General features: G+C 44.7%; 1 protein-coding gene across 2 annotated transcripts; it reads left to right on the top strand.

The window, feature by feature from the left end:
- Positions 1 to 5,572: 5,572 nt before the first annotated feature.
- PROKR1 (prokineticin receptor 1) lies at positions 5,573 to 22,458 on the top strand. 2 transcript variants are annotated; one of them, XM_057742146.1, is made up of 6 exons: positions 5,573 to 5,862; positions 8,794 to 8,924; positions 9,119 to 9,232; positions 9,491 to 9,954; positions 11,935 to 12,579; positions 20,645 to 22,458. In XM_057742146.1, the coding sequence occupies exons 5-6, from the start codon at positions 12,095 to 12,097 to the stop codon at positions 21,339 to 21,341; spliced, it is 1,182 nt and encodes a 393-aa protein (XP_057598129.1). In that variant the 5' UTR covers positions 5,573 to 5,862; positions 8,794 to 8,924; positions 9,119 to 9,232; positions 9,491 to 9,954; positions 11,935 to 12,094; the 3' UTR covers positions 21,342 to 22,458. The 2 variants fall into 2 exon arrangements, with proteins under 2 accessions (XP_057598129.1, XP_057598128.1); XM_057742145.1 differs by lacking the exon at positions 5,573 to 5,862 and having other exon boundaries at positions 8,629 to 9,232.
- Positions 22,459 to 23,411: the final 953 nt, after the last annotated feature.

The raw sequence follows: 23,411 nt of genomic DNA, 5'->3' as shown, positions 1-23,411 counted from the left end.
TTCTATTACAGAGGGTCAATCCTGAGGCTTGGGGCCTTATCTCCCTAATAAATTGAAAACACCCTTTATAAAACAACTGGTAATACCTAGTGTTGGAGAAGTTGATGTGTACAGGTACAGTTTATAATAGTGAAAAACTGGAAACAACATAAACATCTATCAGTAGGGGATTATATCAAGAAATTGTGGTATATCCATTCATTGGAACACAATACAACAGCTAAAAAAGATGGGGGTAAATCTATCATACATGTAATAGCATGGACAGGATCACATTGATAAGTGAATAAAGCAAACTGCAGGACAGAACATAGATATACTATTGTCTAATAGCAGTATATATGTATAATTTCCCTGATGTCTTCACTTCATTATATTGGGGTCCAAATGAAGTCACATTCCTTTTACAATTCAGAGTAAATGTCACTGAGCCTACATGTCAGTCCTTTATGAGAATTTCCTTCTTATCTTTCCCTCCAGGAACAAGTCCAGAAACCCTCAGGTTACTTTTCTATCCAAAGCCCTGTTCTGTGTGCTCTTGTCCAGCTAATGAAGTCAGAACTCAGATGTGCCCCCTTGAGGCTGGAGGACCCCACACAGAGATTCTTACCAGGAGCCTCTCTTCCCTGCTGCTGCCTCCAATGCCAGAATGCATCTCTCCCCTATATTGGGTGCCTAGGGCCAGCTGTAGTTGCCTTCCTGGCTAGAGGTGGCACCGAGGCCTGCTGCCTAGAACCTGGGGCTCCAACACACTGCCACGCCTTTGCTCACGGCTGTCCCCATCGTCAGACAGGAAAGTGGAGGAAGGCTCTGGCCACACAATCATCTTGTCTCTCTAAGACCAAGGCCCCTCAGTTCCACCACTGGACCTTCCATACGTCCTCTCCGCGCCTCCTGCCATATACGCCAAAGATTTCCATCCTCCTGCAGGCTCAAGGCTCACCTATTTCCTGCCTGAGTACAAATGAGATGCAGAGTAGCTGCATTATTGTCTTTTCCTCAAGGATTCTAGGAGACAATCTTCCCAGGGAAGGTAGTCTGAGCTTGGAATTCTACCAAGCACAGATTGTTTCGTCTTCTACCAAGTTTCTTTAATATACATACAGTCTTCTAACAAAGCATGTCCACCAGTAGCATGTTACACCAGTGCTCTGGCCCTGAACATTTGTGACTTTATAGTTATCTACTGTCTCTATTTGTATATTTAATATATACATTGATGTATGTTAGTATCACATTAATAAATTCTGTATAAGATTATTTTAGGATACTCTGTTTTTTGGAAAATACCCACATGAAACTGCTAATAATGGGATTAGAGATAAAGGTAAGTGTGAGAATTTTCATTTTCTATACTTAATATGGTTTGAGGGTTTTTTTGTTTGTTTGTTTTACAACACATTACTTTTTGTGATCACAGACAAAACTTAAAGACATGGAAAATGTATACTTCATGTACTATACCTAATTAACACACACACACACACGCACACACGCACACATATCCTTTTTCTTGAGAATAGTATTTGATGTGGGTAAAGAGAGAGCACAAGCAGGTGCAAGTGAGCACAGAGACACACCTGAGCGTGGATGAGGTGACATCATCAACAGATAAAAAGCTGATAAGGAGATAGATACTGCCATACAAAGTGAAATTTCTGTCTGAGCAGCTTCAACTCTTCTCAAACCCTTCCTTCCAAGTGATGGCTTCTGCTCTTTACCTAAACTATTGAAAATCCTAGTCCTTTGTCTCAATTTTTGCTCCTTTCACCCCCCTCCCTTTTTGTTAATTAACACTGAGAGCAGTTTCATTAGCTGAGCTATATCACTGCAGTCTGGCTTTTGGCCAGTGATAAAAGTGCTTCCAGGGGTATGCCATGCATATCACTTGTCTCCCACCCCCAACACACACACTCCCGCATGACTGTGTACACACACACAACTTGAAAATGGTCTGAATATAAGACAGTTTTGTAACTTATTCAATAAACCGTGCAAAAAGATTAATTACACATTTTTATGTGTAATTTGAGTTCAACCTTCTCCTGTGCGTTTCTCTACACGTACAAGGAGAACAGAACTCTGACACTTGACTTTACTTAGAATGACATCATCTTCTTGGCCCTGTGCCTGTGGCTGTTCTCCTGGCTGCAATTCAAGCAAATGTCAGGCAGATCAAAAATCAGAAGAGGGAAAATGGTTGTGTGAAATCAACCGAATCAACTCACATTTATTATAAAGCAACTCTGGGCAGAAGGCAGTAAAGGCTGCAGAATCAGAGAAAGCTTAAGATATTCCTAAAGTGAGAGTGTTTATTTGAATTCTTAAATTAAGCTGCTGATCCAATTTCCATTTTTATAGTTTATGAGCTTGGCTAATTTGATAGGCAAAATTGTATCCCATTGTTTTTAGATGAAATTTCTTTGACTACTGGTGAGAGTAAGCACTTTAAAATACATTTTTATTGTTATTTGCATTTCTTTTCGTGAATTGCCTATTTGTATATTTTGCCCATTATTCTTTTGAGGTACCAGCTTTTTCCTTATTAGTAACAATGCTTCATATATTAAGGCTCTTGACTTTTGTTTGCAATATTTGCTATAATATTTTTCCTAGTTTGACATTTATCTTTTAATTGTGTTTATGTTTTTTTCTGACTTTCAAATGTTTTAATGCAGAAAAATCTACCCTTGCCTTGAGGTTCATCTATTACCTTTTTGTTTTTTGCTTAGTAAAGCCTCAACCCCTCTGAAATCTCATGAATCTCATAAATTTTTACCAATGTTTTCTTTCAGTTTTTAATTCTTTGAATTTAACTCTTTAATCCTTCCTTATTGCATTTTGGAATATAGTGTGAAATAAAGATCTAAGTGAATGATTTCCCCTAATAGTTGAATCTCCTAGTCATTGTAATTGATCAATTCACTCTTTTCTCATTTATGAAATTTAAAGCATTATACAAATAATGTAGATTAAATAAAAATATCAGAAAACACAAATAGTTGAAATGAGGGGGAAAACACTTGTGTTTTCTTTTCCCTCTGAGTTGCGGGTTAGCAATATGTTCTGCCCTTCCAGTCATTTTCTTCTCTAGATGATGCACATATTTCCCCTCCAAATGGAATCATATTGCAATATGGTTTTGTAACCTGATGTTTTTCCATGCAGTAATGTATCATGTCTATCTTTCCATGTCAATCAATATACTTTTATAGCACTCTGTCCTAATTAACTTCTCACTGAAATATACCGTGCATTCAGAAACATGTACATTTCATAAGTGTACAGCTGGATGAATTTTTACCAGCTAAACACATCCATGTAACCAGCTACCAGATCAAGAAAAGAATATTACTGGCACCCCCCAAACCCTCCAAATAGCTCTTGCCTGTGATCTCCCTTTCCCAAGGGTAACCACTGTCCTTCTGGCCTGACTTCTAACAGCAGGGATTCATTTCACAGTCCTATTTTTGATAGCTACATTGTATTCCACCACACATAAATGTATCACAGTATACTTGCTATGGGTTAAATTGTGCCTTCCCAAAAGATATGTTGAAATCCTAACCTCTAGTACCTGTGAATGTAACCATATTTGGATATAGGTTCTTTGCAGATATAATCAGGTGAAGATGAAGTCATTAGGGCGAGTCCTAATCCAGTATGACTAGTGCTCCTGTAAGAAGAAAATGCCATATGAAGACAGAGATACACAGACGAGAAGGCTATGTGACGAGAGGCAGAGATGGGAGTGATGCAGCTGTAAATCTAGGAACACCAAGGATTGACAGCTACCACCAGAAGCTAGGGAGACGCAAGAAAGGATTCTACTTAGAGACTCAGAGGGACCATGGCCCTGCCGACACCTTAGTTTCAGACTTTAGCCTCCAGAAACTATGAGAGAATAAATTTCTGTTGCTTTAAGCCACCTAGTTTGTGGTCTTCTGTTATGACAGCCCTAGGAAATTGATAACCCAATTTTGATGGCTTTGGGGCTTTTCTAACATTTTATTATTTTATAGTTATGAATATTTATTTTTTCCTTAGAAGAAACTATAGGAATGAACTATCTGAATCAAAGAATACTAGTAGACAATGTGAGTAGAATGTACTTAGCAAGACAATGGCTACAATTCACCGACTTTGTCTCTAAGTGTTGTACTTGGTGATACAGGTGATGTGGGCTCCTTCCTGTGTGATGAATTCTCCTGGAACTCCAGTTTCACCAGGATTCCCTAGCCTGTGGGTACAGTGGGCCCACATAAAGATACAACTCACTCCTGCCACCACCTCCATAAGAAGAAAATTCCAGCCCCTTATCTCCAGGAGTCTCTGGGCTGGGGGTTGGGGCAGTGGTGGTTATCATTCCAGTTCTTGAATAATCCTCTCACCTTCTTCTCCTTCTCCTCAACCTCTCAGCTCATCCTCTATAAAGACTTTTGGGGGCCTGACTGTGCTACTCCCTCTGAGAGTGCACTAAGTCAGTGGAAAGGACCCATCTCACCTTCAGAAGCTGAGCTGCAAGGTGCCAGGGCACTGTGGCATTCCATGTAGTCCTCATTGCATTAGAACCAGGCAATGTTTCTCAAACAAGGAGAGAAGGCCTTAGGCACTCGGTACCAGGAGACCCCAAACAGCATCCCCCCCCCCCCCATTTTCTCCTGTCTCCCAGAGTCCTGCTGCCTGTAGCCCATTCACCTGGACTTAGCTAGGAAAACCAGAATCTGAGGCAGACACCATGCATCAGCTCCCTCACTGTCCCCATGTAAAATATTCCAGATTGGTGATTCCACAGGTATTAGACTTCATGCCGGGATGTATCCAGATTAACAGTGGGCACACTTTCTGCTCAAACTCATTACCTGCTATCTTGAACCTTCATAATATTCTAATAGTAATAGGTAAAATTTCCTCTTATTTCTCTTCTTTTTCAAAAAAATTCTTGTATGCCATGACCTGTTTATTCTTCCAGATAAACATTTGAACAGTTTTGTCAACCATCAAGAAGTTGTCAGGGATGGCATCAAACCAATGAAATTAACAAGAGATTTGACATCTTTGGCATGTTTTGGTTTCCATCAGGAATGAGAGCATGTCTCTGTACCTAGCTGAATCTCCCTTTACATCTCCTCCAGAGGGATTTGGGGAGCTGGACAGGAATGGCAGAGAGCAGTCCAAACAACCTGCTGAGTGAGCTTTGGGAAGCCGATCAAGCATTGCTGGCTCGAGTATAGGGAGGTCATTGGAAAAGGAGGCAGGACGAGTTCTGAGCCAGCTCTGGGTGTCTTCCAGGAATTCTTGATTTTTTTCATGGGGCTGGATGAGAGTGTGTGCCCAGGGAACAAATCTGATGGAAGCAGAAAATACGCTGATTTAGTAAATTTGCCAGACAGGAGGAATTGCAGCTGAACCCTGGAGCCAAAGATCATGGAAAGACAGGCAAATTGAAAACAGGTAGCAATGTGTGTTGTGGGCGTGGCTGGTCAGAGAGGCGGGGCTGGGCTAAATTTCAAGAGACTTGGATTCCAGTCTGAGCTCTGAAGTCAGCCTGCTGTGTTCCCTTGGGCTAGAGGCCTTCCCTCTCAAGCATCTGTTTGCTCATTTCTCGATATGAGTGCTCGCTGAATGACCTCTCGGGCTCTCCTTGAGCTGGGTTTCTAAGTGGTATTTACTAGAGCAACATGGGAGTTGCCTGGGTGAAAAAAGCTCCAAGACGTTAAACTTTCATGTCTGAACCAAAGGACGTAATTATAGGATAATATGATGAAGAAATGAAATTTCGAAGGATATCTGCAATGATTGCTACCCGTGGAATAGGAAAAGGAAAAAAAATCCAAAGTAGCTCAAGAACATTATTTAGAGGTAAGGGATATCTAAAAGCACTAAAAAAGTGCTTTTCAAACAAGTTCCTTACTTGGTTTTGTTTTGTGAGGGCTCCCTGGGATGAAATTTTCTCATATGCTGTGACTTGCTTTGTAGGTGGAATGAGGCAGGGCACATGCCTCTTGCAGCAGCGGACTCTAATCCCAGAAAAAAATGTCCAGGTCGTTGGTGTCTTTGGGGCTATACATTTGAAAAAAAAAAATTACATCATTGGAGTTCCAGATTTTTTAAAACTCATTTCCTTTTCTTCTTCCTCTCCTTATTTTTTAAAAAAAATTTTTAGTTCCAGATTTTGCCATAAGCCGAGGTTTAGCTCTGTCACAGAGGCGAATTATTAAAACTGGGCCCCAGATGGATGTCTGCTTCTCATATGGAGGGGACTCTCCTGAAGCCTTTGGCAGAAACTGACATGTAGGGACCAAGTCCTTCAAAGGAGTCCTCCAAATCAGTTCCCAATGGTCCCCCTCTTGGTATTTGCACATCTGTGTGGTCCCCTCCCACATTGTGTCAGGGTGTGTGTGTGTGTGTGCGCCAAATAGCATACTGCAGAAGAGGAGGAGGTCAGCTACCATGTAGTGAGGTCACTTGGGCAGCCTATAGTGAGCCCCACATGATGCGGAGGAACTGAAATCTCCAGCAACAGCCAGTGAAAACTAGAGGCTTGACAGCAACCTTGTGAGTGAACTTGGAGGTGGATCCCCCCAACCACAGTTGAGCCTTCAGATGAGAGTACAGCCCTGGCCAACAATTTGACATCAATCTCATGACAGACCTTGAACCTGGAACCACCCATCTAAGCCATTCCCAGATTCCTGACCCTCAGAAACTTGGTGAGGTAATACATGTTTGTTGCTTTAAGCTCTGAAGTTTTGGGGTTATTTGGAATGCAGAAATATATAACTAAAGCACTCTGTGCTTTGTTTTTGATTTTTTGAGTAAATAGGAAGACATGCTATGTGGAATGAACACATATAGTTCATATGGAATGACAGATCAACATTTGTCTATCTTATATCCACCCTGAGTTTGGGGCAGGACTAAGGAATCCGTATGTTTAACTAACACCCCAGATAATTCTTATCAGGAAAGTTTGCAAAACAATACAGAACAGGATTTGAAAACAACTGAGATATAGCTCTTCTTCAGGAAACTGTCAAGATGGAAAGAAAATTGGTACACAGAAGTACATTTAAAGAGAGGCACCAAGTGGCAAGGGAAGGTTTAAAAAACCTTGGGGGAGTCAAGGAATGCTTCCTGGAAGAAATGACACACGAGTAAGATCTCCAGGGTTGGTTAGGATCTCAGGGAGAAATATATGGAAAGAATCACAGAGTGAGTGTAACTGGAGGCATTTATCAGGGACCTGCTGATAGAGCACTGTACCTGCCTCACCTTATCCAATCCTCACAACAATCTCGTGCCGTAGGAGCTACTGTCACCCATTTTACAAATGGGAAAGCTAGGCTTTGATTAGCACGCTGCCCAAGGTCCCACAGCTCTCATGTGCAGTACTATGTAGAAAGCAGACAGCTGACTGCATCTGCCATGCTTTTAACTACTATTGTGTTCCATGTCCTAGGGGACATGAGACTCAGAGGTGTGAAAGGTTGTGACATTTTTGCAAAAGACAGGAGTTTTATGGAAATAACAGAAGAAGGTGTCCATGGAAGACTATGCGCCTGGGGAAGATACTGCATGAAGTGTTGGAAGCTGGCAGTGATTTCCTAGTGCAAGCTCAACTCATTCATTTAGTAAATGAGGAAAGGGACCCTCAGAAAGGTCCAGTGACTTGCTTGAAGTTTGATAGTGGCAAAGAGGAGTAAAGGCCCAGATCCCTGGAAGCCCCCTTTCCACTGCGGACAACTGGAGGCCAAACTTTCATGCTCTTCTATGGCTTATGTTCTGTTTGTTTGTTTTTAACAATTTTAAGTGTACAATTCAATGACATTAAGTGTATTCCCAATGTTGGGCAACCATCATCACTATCCACTGGCAGAACTTTGTCATCAGCCCAAACAAATTCTGTGTCCGTTAAACAGTAACTCGGCATTCCTCTTCCCCATTCTAGGTACCTCATACACGTGGAGTCATGTATCTATCCTGTCGTGTCTGGCTTTTTTCACTTAACATGATGTTTTCCAGATTCACCCATGCTGTAGCATGTATCAAGACTTCATTTCTCTTTTCTCCCATTTTTTTCTGTTGTGGTACAATACATATAAGATTTACCACCATCACCATTTTTAAGTGTGTAGTTAAGTGAGTTAAGTACATTCACATTGTTGTTGCAACCATCACCACCATCCACCTCCAGAACTCTTTTCATCTTGCAAAACTAAAACTCTGTACCCATTAAACAGGAACTCCCCTTCCCTTATCCCCCAGTCCTTGACAGCTGCCATTCTACTTTTGGTCTCTATGATTTTGGTGCATCTTGGTACCTCATGTAAGTGGAATTATGCAGTATTTGCCTTTTTGTGACTGGCTTATTTCACTCAGCATAATGTCCTTAAGGTTCATCCATATCCTATCATATGTCAGAATTTCCACCCTTTTAAAGGCTGAAAAATATTCCATTGTATGTACATGCCGCATTTTATTGATGCATTCATCTGTTGATAGACATTTGGGTGGGTTCCACCTTTTCACTGCTGTGAATCACGGTACTATAAATATGGGTGTACAAATACCTCTTTCAGACACGGCTTTCAATAATTTGCGGGATATACCCAGAGGTGAAATTACTATATCGTATGGTAATTCTTTTTTTTTTAATTGTTAATTTTTGAGGACCTGCCATGTTGTTTTCCACTGTGGCTGCATCACTTTACGTTCCCACCAACAGCACACAAGAGTTCCAATTTCTCCACATCCTCCACAACGCTTTTATTCTTCATTCCTTTTTTCAAGGATGAGAAATATTCTAACATATGCATATACCACATTTAAAAAAACCCATTCATCAGCTGATGAACATCTGGGTCGTTTCCCCTCTTTGGCCTGTTGTGAACAACGCTGCGGCTATGAGCACTGATGTACAGGTATCTGAGTTTCGGCTTTCAATGTTTTTGGAAGTGGAATTGCTGGATCATAAGATAATTTTATATTTAAGTTCTTGAGAAATTTGTAGACTTTTGGAGATCTGTGCTGTGTAAGTTGGCTCTGGTCATCCTGGCCTTTTTGAACAGATATCCCTGGGTGGGTGGGGGCCCTCCTCTCTCTCTGGCATCCACAGCGCTGCCCTCCCCCCACTTCCTTGCGTTCCGGAAAGCAGTTCTCCAAGCCTCTAACACAGAGGTCAAGCGGCTGAAACGAAGCTGACCCCCGCGTCCAGTTGGGTTTGTCCGAGGTAAGGAGGTTTGAGTCGCTCCCAGCGTCTCCTGCGAGGGCGGTGTGGGCAGGAGGGGAGGTTCCTCCCGAGTCTCTGAAATCTCGCCAGCTCATCAGGCCCGATCGCCCACTCTGGCGGTGGCCCCGGGGCTGACCAGGTGAGCGGCCAAGCAGTCCCGAGCCCCAGGCCAGGAGCAGCCCGGCGGGATGCGAGCCTCGGGCGCCGAGTCCGCGCTGAGCCTGGCTCGGAGCGCCACCGCCCTCGTTCCCGCCCTAGGCGGCCGTTCCGGAGCCTGAGCCCAGGGAACGTGCGCTCCCTCCGGCGTGTCCTCGCCTCGAGCTGCCGCCTCTGCGTCCCCGACATTCCGGCCCGGGGGCGACTCCCGGGTTCCCAGCCGCGCGCCTGCTTGGGCGACCCGACGTGCCGCCGCCTGGAGCCCTGACCGCCGAGCACGCCTCCCGGAGCCGGCCACCCCGGCCTCAGGCGCCCCGCGGCCACCGGGGCGGGGACAGCGAGTGCGGGGCGGGGGCTGGTGGGTGGCCACGCCGAGGAGCCGCGGTCCTCCGATCTGCGGCGACAAGAGCGCAACTCCTGCCGAGCCCAGCCGGGAAAGCCCCGAGCAGAGGAGGGAGAGAGGGGACCTGTGCTCTTCCTGCCGGCCTCAGGGAGCAGCGGCTCAGGTCCCCGGACCCGGAAAAAAGAGCTCAGGACCTCGTCCGCCCGGCGCCGGGATGCCGCAGGTACGGAGCGCGTCCTCCGGGGCGATGCTCCAAGGACTCCACGCGGCACCGGCCGCCGGGGCGCGGGGGCTTTTGAGTGGGGAGGGGGCTTTTCAAGAGACTCGCACTCGTGCTCGTTTATTCAGGGGAGCAGGCTTTCCCCTCCTTCTGTCCTTAGGCGTAGCCTCTGAGGCTCCGAGGACAAAGTTGGGAGCAGGAGAGGGCTTATCAGCAGGGGCTGCAAAGAGATGCTTCCAGAGATGGGACAGGTCTAGCCAGGGGGCAAGCCCTAAACGCAGGGGCTCCAGAGGACACCAGGTGGCAATGGGGTTCCCCTTGGGGAGGTGAGAATAAAGGAGAAAAAAAGATTGCTAGACAATTTCTCCCCAAATCCCAAATCTCCTAACACCCGGTCTCCCCAAGAAGTTTTTATGCTCTTTGTTTTTAAAACATGACTTTGAGCCTTCCAGGTAGTAAGCTTGCAGGGTCCCTCTGCAGAGGTGGGGCGCCTGGAGGACACACAGGGCCTGTGAGGACTGTCCCACCTGGACTTCGTCCTTCCTGTCTGGGCAGCAAGCCTGGCCCCCTTTGACCTTTTGGCGGTGGGTTCTGCTTCTCACACCTGACAGGGGCAAAGAGCAGGGCCTGAGAGGGGCGGAACTGATGCTCAGAGGAGGAAAAACATCTGAGAAAAATGGAGGTGAAGTGTTGAGGGAGAGACTGGGGCACTGGGGTTGGGCTTCCCTGGGGTGCGGAGGGACTTTAGTTCTACCCCAAAGGCAGGCTCCAGACATGTCACCTTCGAGGGATGTGGGCAGCGGGCTCTTCTGGGTGGGTCCTAGGAGTGGGTCCTAGGAGTCTTCCTTGTGTCTCCCTTTCCCAGGAAGCTCAGGCTTCCACACTTCCCCTCCCTCTCCGGATTTCCTGCCCTCTATGGAGCAATCCAGACCCCAGCCCTCTTCTTACATCCAAGCAACCTGGTCTGATGTTTGCAAGCTCTGGGAGGGACTGGGGCTGCAGGGAGAGGACAGGGGATATGGGGACTCTGGCTCCCTCTTGGTTCTCCATCCCCACCGGTGCAGCTGACAACCTGCTCTCAGTACCCCAGCCCCATCATCTGGGTCAGGAGTGCCCTCCTCTTCCTTGAAGCTGACCAAGGAGGCCTGGGTCCTCAGTAGCAATTCTTTGCAGTCCTAGGGTGTAACACCCACCCTCTCCAGGGAGCTCCATGCTTTACAGACATCACTGATCTCTTGCCTGGAGGATGCTGAAACTCAGAGCTTAAGCTATTTATTTCAGGACACACAACCAGCCAAGGAAGGATTTTGCTCCAGAGTCCCCTTTCTAAGCTGCTCAGTGATTAGGCTGGGACTTCACCCCTACAGCCTCTGTCTGGGGACAGGCATTGGTAAACGCTGTGCCTGGCTTCTAGGGTCACAGCAGACTTGGATGTAGGACAGGAAACCCAGTGAGGAGAGGGGACGGCAGCTGCTACATAGGCTCTGATTTTAAAGCAGTGTTTTGCCAGAAGGAAAGAGGCCAGTTCACAGAGAGCAGTCAGGCTTGTCTCAAAGCCTTGCCTCTTTGATGGAATTCAGAATAATTTTTTAAGCTACAGAATGGGACAATTCCATAAGAACAAAGTTTAGGTTGTCGGGACAAGGAATGGAGTTTGGAGCAGGTCACTTTGGTTCTCTTCAGCATCCCCACATTCCTACTTTTGGTCCCTGAGAAAAAGTGCAACATTCAGAATCTTCAGTGGAACGGAAATAAACTGAGCTGGTGCTTGTTTGTCTCTATAGCAATCTAACCTTCCCTGAATGAGTGAGTATGTGGTTTTGATTCCTTTTTTTTTTCTTTCACTGGTTCCTTTATTTCCACTCCATCACCCAATGTTCATTCTGGGCAGGTGGCTAATGGGTCAGCTTAATTTATAGAATTGTTTTAAATTTGTCCAGGTTCACTTACTTAGGTAGCCGATTGTTTGTATGTCTTTCAAAGGCTTAGGATGGAGCTTGGGTACTGGACGCCAAGGATGCTTGCAGGGACATTCTGACTCATTAAGGGAAAGCTGAGTATCAGTAGAAAGGGGAGACCTCTGCCTACCAACATCTCCCCAGAGGAATTCGCAGGAGTGCTGCTCAAAGCTTCACCGGGCCAGATGGAGGTCACCATGGGGGTCATGGATGAGAATGCCAGCAACACCTCAACCAACTATTTTTCACTGCTTGACCCCCACGGAGCCCAGACTGCTTCCTTCCCATTCAACTTCAGCTATGGTGACTATGATATGCCCTTGGATGAAGATGAGGATGTGACCAATTCCCGGACCTTCTTTGCTGCCAAAATTGTCATTGGCCTGGCGCTGGTGGGCATCATGCTTGTCTGTGGTATCGGCAACTTCATCTTCATCGCTGCCCTGGCCCGCTACAAGAAGCTGCGCAACCTCACCAATCTGCTCATCGCCAACCTGGCCATCTCTGATTTCCTGGTGGCCATCGTCTGCTGCCCCTTCGAGATGGACTACTATGTGGTGCGCCAGCTCTCCTGGGAGCACGGCCACGTGCTGTGCGCCTCTGTCAACTACCTGCGCACTGTCTCTCTCTACGTCTCCACCAACGCCCTTCTGGCCATCGCCATCGACAGGTGAGTGAGGGGTGGGGACAACAAAGGAAGGGGCAGTTGTGATGGATGAGAGATATCTGTGTTTCCCCAGAGCTGTGGATATATGGGGGCCCAAAGGTGGTCAACTTATTGAACAGGCAGAAGAGTTCTAGCTTTCCCGCTGCTAGCAGGCAGGTGGTAGTGGAGCCCCCTGGAGTTGGGCAGCAGGAAGGCTTTTGATTCCTCTTCTACGGACATGCTCCTAGATGTTGTATCTGGCCAAGGTCTAGAGGTGTGGAGCTACTAGGAGGTGTGGAGGGACAGGTTTAAGTTCCAGGCAGTTACCTCTTGAGTGAACTTGGAAATCTTGAGAGAGCTTTCTATCTCATCAAGGCCTACTCTACTAAAACATGATGCCCCTACTAACACCAGTTGATTTTTTTTGTTACTGTTATTTTCAAAATTTTTATTTTATATTGGGGTATAGTTGATTAACAATGTTAACAGTGATTGATTTTAAGTAAAGTTGAGGGATTTGTTTTGAAAAAACAAAAAATAAGACAAAACAAAAGGGGACACATGCTTACTTCCTCTTTTTTTGCTGTTGCCGTAATCAGTTTGCTCCTTTTCATACACTAGTGTGCAACAAGACAGAAGAGCTGTTTCTCGTCATGGTAAATACAGTCAGTAAGAGCAGCCTATGCAAATCTTTCCTGTGTTATCTTTAGGCTTTTCATTCAGTATAATCACCTGTGCTAATGAGCCAGAGTAGTTTTTGTTCCCTTGGAACAATTGTGCAGGTTCCTCTGCTCAAAGTTGGACTCTTGTTACAAAACGCCCTGTTGTGGTGTAGAGACAGTTATCCTGAGGGTCTAGCCAGGCCTCTGTGTACTTGGATCTGAACAGCCCGCCCCTCTCTCTTAACCCAGAGAGCCTGAAGCAGAGATGCTCTCTGTGTCCCATGGCCTCAGGGCTCTGGTGGCGTTCAGCCCGCCCTTGCAATCAGGACACCCCAGAACAGTGTTCCAGGGAGGAACACAGTGAAGAGAGCGTGTTTTCTGAAGCCATCAGTGGGACAACCAAGGGTAGAATACCTAGAAATAGACCACTCCCAAGGAAAGGGGGTTGAGAAGGAGCCTGGCTTTAAAACCTAGAAGTACGTTGGAGTTAGCACATTAAACAGCCTTTGGTCTTTCACCCATAGAAGGTGTTCAGAGGTGTCATCCCTGAAGAAGCCTTGGCCAAGTTCCTCCACCTGAGTTGTGAAGCCCCATGGCATTCTGTCCACCCAGGAACGGACCCTGGGTGAATCTGCAGAAGGAGCAGGAGGGGGACAGCCAAGCAGAGTATCTGCCCCCCAGGTTCCCTTCACAGCTGTCGAGGAAGATCTCCAGGGACCTTGTCTCTGAACTTTTCTGAAAGTGGAAGCTGCCACCACCCCTCCTAGCACATGAACAGGGCAAAACATATGGGGTCATTTCCTGAAGTTCCGCTCCAGCAAGACATCTTTTCACAAAGGGTGCGCTCAGCCACTGAAAGTGCAGTAGGTAGGTGCCTGCTGTAGGGTAGGCCCCTGCTCCCTGGGTGAGACCCATTTTACCATGGAGGGGCCTACTGGTGGAAAGGGGTCACACTGCAGCCAGAAGTGGCTTCAAGGGGAATGGAAGCCAGGATAAAAGAAGGACATTGGGCTATTCTGAACATGTAAGAGGTAATATCTATGCCAGTAAATCCACCTCCATCTACTCAACTCTTTTAAACTTATATTCGACTTTCATATGAAACTCAGCTTGTCTGAAATACTGCAGGCATTTCTCTTACGGTGGGAGTTTTAATTGGGAATGTGCTTTGCATAATGGGGACTGCTATTGTTTAGAGAGAGGCTGTGATTGGAAACTTGAACCCAGACAGTGGAGGAAAGCACTGTTGCCTGCACAGGGTCATCCAACAGCCTTGACCGACTCACTGCCTGCTCCAATGTTAAGTTCCTTTCGTGATGACTGTGATCTTTGCTTCAAATTATTTTGATTTTTTATCATCAGATTTCAATTTTGTGGTCTAGGGCCTCATTGATTCTTTTCTGGCCTCCTGTGTTCAGGATTTGATCAGTGATTTTTCAGGTTTGATTTAGTTAGTTTTAGGCAACTAATTTTTATCTCAATATAACAAATATGCCCACAATTATAAAAAATATCTTTATTTTTGTTAAATGAAATTTCTGTAGGAATAGTGTGAGCAGTTAGTCCACCTGGGTTTAAACTCCTACTGCACCACCTATTAGCTGCAGGGCCTTGTGTTAGTTTTTTGACCCCTCTCTGCCTCAGTTTTCTCATGTATAACATGGGAATAATAAGAAAACCTAATGTATTGGGTTGCTTTTAGGATGAAATGAAATAGTACATGTAATTATTTAAAACACTTCTTAAAACAATGCTTAAAACAGAGTAAGCCAAATAAACAGCAGATGCTATACTTTGTAAATTAACCCTTAAAGGTACAAGCACAAAACCAGAAAAACTAATGACTCTTTCTGATTGGCTAACCTCTTTGCTTTCATTACAATGATTATTTTTGTGATGTGATTAAAGAAATAATAATACAAAGTTTCTAAGAAACAGAGCTCTCAAGATATAGTAGAACAGAACTATTTAGTTCCTACCTGTTCTCTGTTTCTTCTGTTGGTTCCATGGTTCTCCCAGGCATCTAACCTCACAAGTCCTCTTTGTCCTTGGCCTCTGTCTCCCTTTCTCCAGCATTCATTTAATTCCCAGGCCCTGACAATACTCCCCACCCCTGCCCCCACTTCCCACCTGTTCATCCAGGGCTGAACTATCACAGTCTCCTCTTGGTCTTCCTGCGGCCAGTCAGTGTTTCTAGGCTCCACCCCTCTGTCGACTCTACTCCCTCACAATCCATCTTAAACATTCATTCATTCATTCAAACTACGCATTTTTATAGAGCAACTACGATGTGACAAATATTATTTCAAGCACTGGTGATACGATGGTGAATAAGCTAAAAAGCTCCTTGCGCTCATGGAGCTTGATGGAGAGAGAACAGTCAGGCAAGCAACCAAGGAAGGCAATTGCAGAGCATGAAAAACGCTGAGCAAAAACAAACATAACCTATAATGAAAAAGAATCCGAAAACCAAATACACATATGTATAACTGAATCACTTCGCTGTACACCTGAAACTAACACAACATTGTAAATGAATTATTCTTCAATAAAACCACCAAACAAACACACAAGCAAACACTGAGAGTGACCGAGGGTGGGAGACACTCTAGGTGGGAGTCAGGAAAAGTGTCTCAGAGAAGATATTTGAACAGGCCTCTGAATGATGGGGGGTGGAGGAGGGGACTGGCCTTGTAAAGACTGGGAAAGAGCATTCCAGACAAAGGGAATCCTAAGTGCACAGGCCTCGAGACGGGAGCAAACCTGAAGGTTCTAGGAACAGTGAGAAGGGCCTTGTGGCTGGAGGGAAGACAGCAAGACTGCAGCTCAATTAATCTTCTGCCTCCTACACCCCTCCCTCTCTTGCGTGAAAGACCTCTAACAATGGCATTGTCTACAAAATACAGCTGGAATCTTTTCATCTGCTTTTCCAACGTTTTGTTATCGAACTCCAGACTGCCTGCCAGTCCCATGCTGGGTAAACACATTGATGTCCTGTTTTCCAAAAAAGGTTGCAATCTTTTTGAGAACTGTCACCGTGGCTTATTACATTTCTTTTCATCCAGTGCTAGGTACTTGCTGTGGGTAAAGTTTTACTAAGATCCTAGGTGCCCAGAATTCACAGACAGCAAAAGGTTATAAAAGAAGTAAGGCATGATCCCTGCTCTTGGGAAGCTTACCATCCAGGGTGTGGGGGAGGGGTGAGAACTAACACTTATGGAAGAGTTAGAGGGTAAGTAAAGGGTAAATTTGAAATGAAATTTGGAGAAGGGGGAGATCGTTGTGCACCAGACTAATCAGAGGAGGCTTCATGCAGGAGATGGATTTTTAACTGGCTTTCAACAAATGACAATCAGCAAAGGAGAAAAAAGGATTTCCAAGAGCGCGGAACTTTGTTTGCAAAAACCGAGAGGTGAGAATGCTTGAGGTGAGAGTGAGGTCTGGGGAAGGTGTGTGGAACAGGGCAAGGAACAGAAGGAGAGCAGAGATCAGAGAGAATAGGGTCCTGTTCTAGAAGATCACAAAATTTAGGCACAAGGAGTCAGACCTGAGGGTGGCAGGGAACAGAAAAAGATCCTCAGAAGACTCTGTCCCCCCAGGTCTGGGTCTCCTCTTTGATGTGGAGACAGCCGCACTGTCCTCAGGGTGTATCTTCTGGACCTCAGGCACATGGGGGCACATGGGGGCCAGGGGAAGCTGGCCAGGCTGCCTGACTGTTGGCAGCTCTCTTGTACTGTCTTGATGAGGCAGCTAAGGCATGGGGAATAGCACTGAGCCTTAGGAAGCATAAATGCTTCCTGGTGAGCTTATGAGTTGGGGCCGACTGGCTCAAAGAGCAGGTTGTGCATTTGCTACCCATCCCTTGAGCCGCCTAGTAGCTACTATGACGGCCATTTCCATGACTAGATCTGGGCCTGAGTCTTGGGGACAGAGAGGGAGCTCAAATGCTCTTTGCTTAATTACCCAGCCCACTGTCATCACACGGTCAGTGGCTGGACATTTCTTTGTCAGGCAGGTTTCATTCTTTGTTCTCTGGGAAATGCTGACTCTAAGTGGATCTACTGTAGCAGTAGACGCACTGTAATGCCAAGGGCATACTCCTAAGCAAAGTAGCTGCCAATTGCCCAACTCCTTTTTGGAACATCAATAGGTAGAAACTGACCATGATGAAAAGAAGAGAGGGGCCACTAGGATGCTAGGAGGGCAGGATGCTCTGGTTTGAAAGGGAAGGAACAAACGGTGTATTGGAGAGCCCACTGGATCTGGGGCAAGATACGGATGGGTCTGCATCATGGTTGTGTAAATTACTAGCTGCGTGGCTTTTGACAAGTTATTTAACTTCTTCAGACCTCAGTTTGCTCATCTGTAGGATGGGCATCTTTGCACCCTTACCTATTTAATAGAGTTGGGGTTATCTAATGCGAAAGTGGATTTGAAAATGCTCTGTAAACTGTACGTTGCTTTACAAACTTAAGCAAGTATTACTAATAATGGAGTTCTGAGGTTAGCATAGCCAAGCCTGGTGGTAATCCTTGAAACAGTTTTCTGCAATTTGCCTATTGGTTAATGTATTTGGAAGACTTCTTGCACAGCTCCTGGTGCCAACTTTGGGGATGGAGGTGGGGGGATATCAGGATGAGCTGACTATCTGATGGGCAGTCACAGATTACCCTGAAGATTAATTTTGATGTGAAGATAAGTAACTCCAATAAAATAGATCCGATAAAATAGAAAGTAGCATAGAACTTGCAAATGCAGTATTTGCCAGTAACAAGTGAAAGAAAGTTGCTTGCTAGACAGAATAGCTCTAAAAACTACATTTTAGGATACTAACAGTTTCTTGTATATTAATAGCCTATTGTTTATGTGAAGTGTCTCAGTGGAGCCTCACAGTATCTCTGTGAGCTTGGTAACGCAGCTGATATTCCCATGTCACAGATGAAGAAAATGAGTCCTCAGGGCTAAGAAAATGGCAAATACACATAGCAAGTTTGTGGCAAAGCTGGGAGTAGATTCAGGGCCTTCTGACTCATAGATCAGCATTCTCCCCTACATGTTCATCAAAAAAAACCACTCTGAGTTTGCAAATATCAAAAGACTTAGGAAATTACTAGTGGGAAAAAGAAGGTATAGAATTATATGGTGAACGTTCATATAGCAAGCAAGTATGAACACAGAAATATTCTTAGAGAGAGTAATCAGCAGAACATGATGGGGTAGATAGAGAGGGAGAGAGCTGGTGAAAGCAAAAGCTCTAAACTTGTAGTTTTCATTATGACTCAGAGCAGGTTTGGTGCCCTCTGTACAGCAGAAGTGACATGGTCTTCATGCGCCTTGGCAAAAGTGCTGCCAACACCCTGCAGACATTCCCATTTCACCCTCATCATCCACCCTGGGAGACTGGTGAGTGCCAGGGATTGTTGCTGGTGGCGGCCAAATGGGTGCCCAGAGGGTGGACGCAACCCATCCAACTTCATCTAATATCTGAGAGCTACAAGACAGCAGAAGAGTTGCACCAGTGAACTCTCCAGACGACACACAACGGGGTTGGCTGTCTGTGTTGCGGGAGGGACAGAAACAGCAGGAATATGATATGGGGAAAAAAAAAAAAAAGAATGACCCTCCTCTTCCAATCAAAATCCCAAGTAAGATGACCTCAAAGGGATCAGTTGCAAAGGAAACAGAATTGTTTGGCTTTCCTTCAAGCCCCTGTTACATTTGCCCTTGGCTTTACCAGGGATAAGCTGTGGACACGTGAGGATGTGTTTATTTCCAGTGTTGATTAGTCATTCCCTCCCACTTCACTTCCCATCTTTCTCCTTCTCCTGCTTCTACCCCCTGCCAGACACAGAATGTCTTCCAGGAAACCAGAGCTCTCTGTCTAAGTATGTGCACTCTCTCTGGGAAGGAGGCTTTCATACTGCACGAATGACTCACATCCCCCAGAAAGCTCTCTCTTCTTTCCTGGACAACTGTGGTAACAGTGTGGTTTTGGGTGAAAGAACAAAAGCAATATCTTTTACTGTGCTGCTATGTGGTTCAAAAAACATGTTCATGTATATCCTCAATTGATTTTCACATCAACCGTGTGAGATAGGGTTAAATGTTTTCTGTCGAGAGTCCTGTGGTACATAACCTTGAGAAAGTCACTCATCCCTCATTAAGCTCCATTTTTCAACCTGAAAAATAAGATAAATGGTCACATGCTTTTCCTCCACCCTTGCATATAGAACAATGTTTTTAAAAATGTATAATGAAGGCCAAATCTTGTCCATGTTTCTATCAGAAAGGGCAAATTTCCCCAACAGCTCTTTAGAATTATCAGATCCTTTTATCTCTAAACTGTCGGGTAATTAGGATGAATGGCCCTGAAAACAGGAAGGACCTGGGAATAGTGCCAGGCTAGAAACTGATAGGAGATGTTATTACTGCATTTAATAATAACAGTTACCATTTATTGTGTATATACCATGTTTAAAACTGTGCCAGAAATTGTGTCTATATTGGTACATTTAATCTTTTAAAACAAACAAACAAAAAAACCTTTGCAGATAGGGAAATTGAGATTCAGAGAGAGTAAATGTAACTTGCCTGTTTTGGGCATATATTTGGACAAAACTCTAATTTGAAAAAATACATGCACCCCTATGTTCATAGCAGCAGTATTCACAATAGCCAAGACATGGAAACAACCTAAATGTCCATCGACAAATAAATGAATAAAGAAGATGTGGCATACACACACACACACACACACCCCGATGGAATATTACTCAGCCATAAAAAATGAAATAATGCCATTTGTGGCAACATGGATGGACCTAGAGATTATCTATCATACTAAGTGAGGTAAGTTAGAAAGAGAAAGACAAATACTGTATGATATCACTTATATGTGGAATCTAAAATATGACACAAATGAACTTATCTATGAAACAGAAACAGACATAGAGAACAGACTTGTGTTTGTCAAGGGGTGGGTGGGGGAAGGATGGGTTGGGAGTTTGGGGTTAGCAGATGCAAACTCTTACATATAGAATGGATAAACGACAAAGTCCTACTGTAGAGCACAGGGAACTATATTCAATATCTGGGAATAAACCATAATGGAAAAGAATATGAAAAAGAATATCTATAGATATACAGATATATCTGAATCACTTTGCTATACAGCAGAAAGTAACATAACACTGTAAATCAACTATACTTCAATTAAAAAAAGAAAAAAAAAACTTGCCTGAGGTTGCACAGCTAGTAAGAGGTAGAGCTGGAGCTGGCCTTCAGGTCTGCCTTTCCTGGAAGCGCACGTAACAGTGCTCTTTCCCTCCACACCTACCATTTGATTGTGCCTCAATGTTGCAAAAATAACATCATCCTCCAGCACTTCCTTACCACAGTGGTTGATCCCATTTGTGTCCTTGTCCTAGATATCTGGCCATTGTGCACCCGCTGAGACCCCGGATGAAGTATCAAACGGCCACCGGCTTGATTGCCTTAGTGTGGATGGTGTCCATCCTCATTGCTATACCGTCTGCCTACTTCACCACTGAAACGGTCCTCATCATTGTCAAGAGCCAGGAGAAGATCTTCTGCGGCCAGATCTGGCCAGTGGACCAGCAGATCTACTACAAGTCCTACTTCCTCTTCATCTTCGGCATTGAGTTCGTGGGCCCTGTTCTCACCATGACCCTGTGCTATGCCAGGATCTCCCGGGAACTCTGGTTCAAGGCCGTCCCTGGTTTCCAGACGGAGCAGATCCGGAAGCGGCTGCGATGCCGCCGGAAGACGGTCCTGGTGCTCATGTGCATCCTCACCGCCTACGTGCTGTGCTGGGCGCCCTTCTACGGCTTTACTATCGTGCGCGACTTCTTCCCCGCTGTGTTTGTGAAGGAGAAGCACTACCTCACGGCCTTCTATGTGGTCGAGTGCATCGCCATGAGCAACAGCATGATCAACACCGTATGCTTCGTGACCGTCAAGAACAACACCGTCAAGTACTTCAAGAAGATCATGCAGCTTCACTGGAAGGCGTCTTACAATGGGAGTAAGTCCAGCGGGGACCTTGACCTCAAAACCATGGGGGTGCCTGCCACGGAGGAAGTGGACTGCATCAGATTGAAATAACCCCAGAAGAGCACCTTTGGGACCCTAAGCAGTTGCTTAGGTACACGCTATCAACCAAGAATTCTTGGTGTGCTGCACAGGGCAAAGGAAACAGACAAGTGTGTCAACACTGTATTCAGGGAGCTCGGAATCTCTAAAACTGGTGTGACTAGACACCATCACCCGTGACCCGCATTCATTGAACATCTAATTTGTGCAAAGAGTAGGCACTGGTGAAACCTATATATGTTGACGATTTTTAATTTGCAAAAAGAAGTAGGGATTAAACCAAGAAAAACATTGGGAGATGGCCTGAAATAATGGGGCCTCCATAAGGGAATCTAAGTAGGCATCTGACTGTGGTACATGTGTTTGTAGGGTGGGGGTCTCTCTGGACCAACTAAGCTACTCATCAGACACTGATGTAGTGCATCTCTGGGATTGTGCTTAGGCTTGAGTTCACTCCTGACATTTGCAGGGCTGGGGCAAGAATACAAAGCAGGCTTCTGGCTCTTTCTGCAACTTTCTCTTTTCACCTCTAGTCCTGATTTTCACCCTGGGCACCCGGGAAGGAAAGGAACATACAAATGAATGTGGGGGGAGGGGGAACCCAACAATGAGATTCAGTGACTCTACAGGCTTGTGGAGGGCTTGTCCCTCTTTCTAATCCACCTCCTTTGTTTGGGGTTTTGAATTTTGAATTTGGAAATTTGGAATCAGAAGATCTGGTCCAGCCTTGGCTCTGTCACCTGTGTGGACCTGGGTAAAGCTTATTGGTGGGGACAAAGATGATACCTGTGATAGCTACCAATGGGGTGATTGTGAAGAGCCAATGAGATAATATATGGGAAAACTCTTTCAATGATGCAAGTAATCAAAAGAATGGACTAACAGCTGTGTGTAGTGCCCTGGACAAGGAATGACTTGTCACCTTAGCTTATGTATCTAGAAACCTCACCATCTCCCCTTTTCATTATTCTTTGTGTGAATATTCCCTTACCCTTCTTAGCAGTGCTACGTATGCATTATGTTCTTAATAACATGTTGGTACAACAAGGTAGTGAAATTTGGTGGCAGAGCTGTAAAAGGTGATTGTGGACTGGTCTCCAGTCAGAAGATGATCTCAGGGTTTTAGAAACTTCAGAATCAGAGCATCTTTGTGATCATGGAATTATCAACCATGCCTGTTCCTATGCCTGTCCCTAACCATCATGAATCTGGGCAGTGTGATACTTTTTTCATAGTCTAGTTTTATTCTGTACTGCTGTAGAGTAGATTCGTCCTTTTCTTTTAAATAATTCTAGAGCAGTACATCCATAATGCTATTTAAGTCACATGTGTATGGTGTTTCCCCCTCCAAACATAGTCAACTCTTTATTTTTGGCAGAAAGTTTATTTTTTTAATAGTTACTGTATTTCCCTGGAAGACACATTTCAAAAACCTGTTTATTTCTTCTTACGCATCATCGAGCAGACTTACCCTATGGTTTAACTGGAATACTCTCAGAGGATAAAAACTAATTAAAATATTAGCCTAAAGCCAACATGCTTTGGAAGGCAGTTCTTCTTCTTCTTATTATTTTTTATAAAATCACATATTGCATTTTAAAATTAGGAAAGTTAGTTTTGGGACCGAAAAATAATAAAATGATATAATTTGTTGTCGTTATGGTCATCTTTTCCACTAGCATCCTTTTCGATTAAGGATGCTAAACATGAGTTGACTATTAAATAAGAGCATTTTACATGTGACAACCAAACCTCTTTCTGATTTTCAGCCTAAAATATCAAATTTTCTCTGGTTTGCCTATCTGTAATATTTCTAGATATTGTCTGTTTGTGATTGTACAGTGAATGAAAGTGTTGTTATCATGTGAAATTAAAAAATCTCTATGTGATCACTGACCATAGTGTTCCTATAATTTCTGCCCTCCCTCATCCTTTTTTTAGTTATAGTGTGATGGTTTTCTGAGTGAGCACTGAATAGATGCTGATTCCATGACCATACGAATTCTGAGAACAATGCTATTTCATGTTCTTCTTGCCTACAAACTTCTCTCCATCCTAAAGAGATTCAAGTGGTTTATATTT

Source organism: Hippopotamus amphibius, chromosome 7 (assembly GCF_030028045.1).
Source record: "Hippopotamus amphibius kiboko isolate mHipAmp2 chromosome 7, mHipAmp2.hap2, whole genome shotgun sequence".
In the NCBI taxonomy this organism is placed as follows: Eukaryota; Metazoa; Chordata; class Mammalia; order Artiodactyla; family Hippopotamidae; genus Hippopotamus; species Hippopotamus amphibius.
Note: the sequence above shows the minus strand (reverse complement) of the source record. Positions and strands in the feature narration are given on the sequence as shown.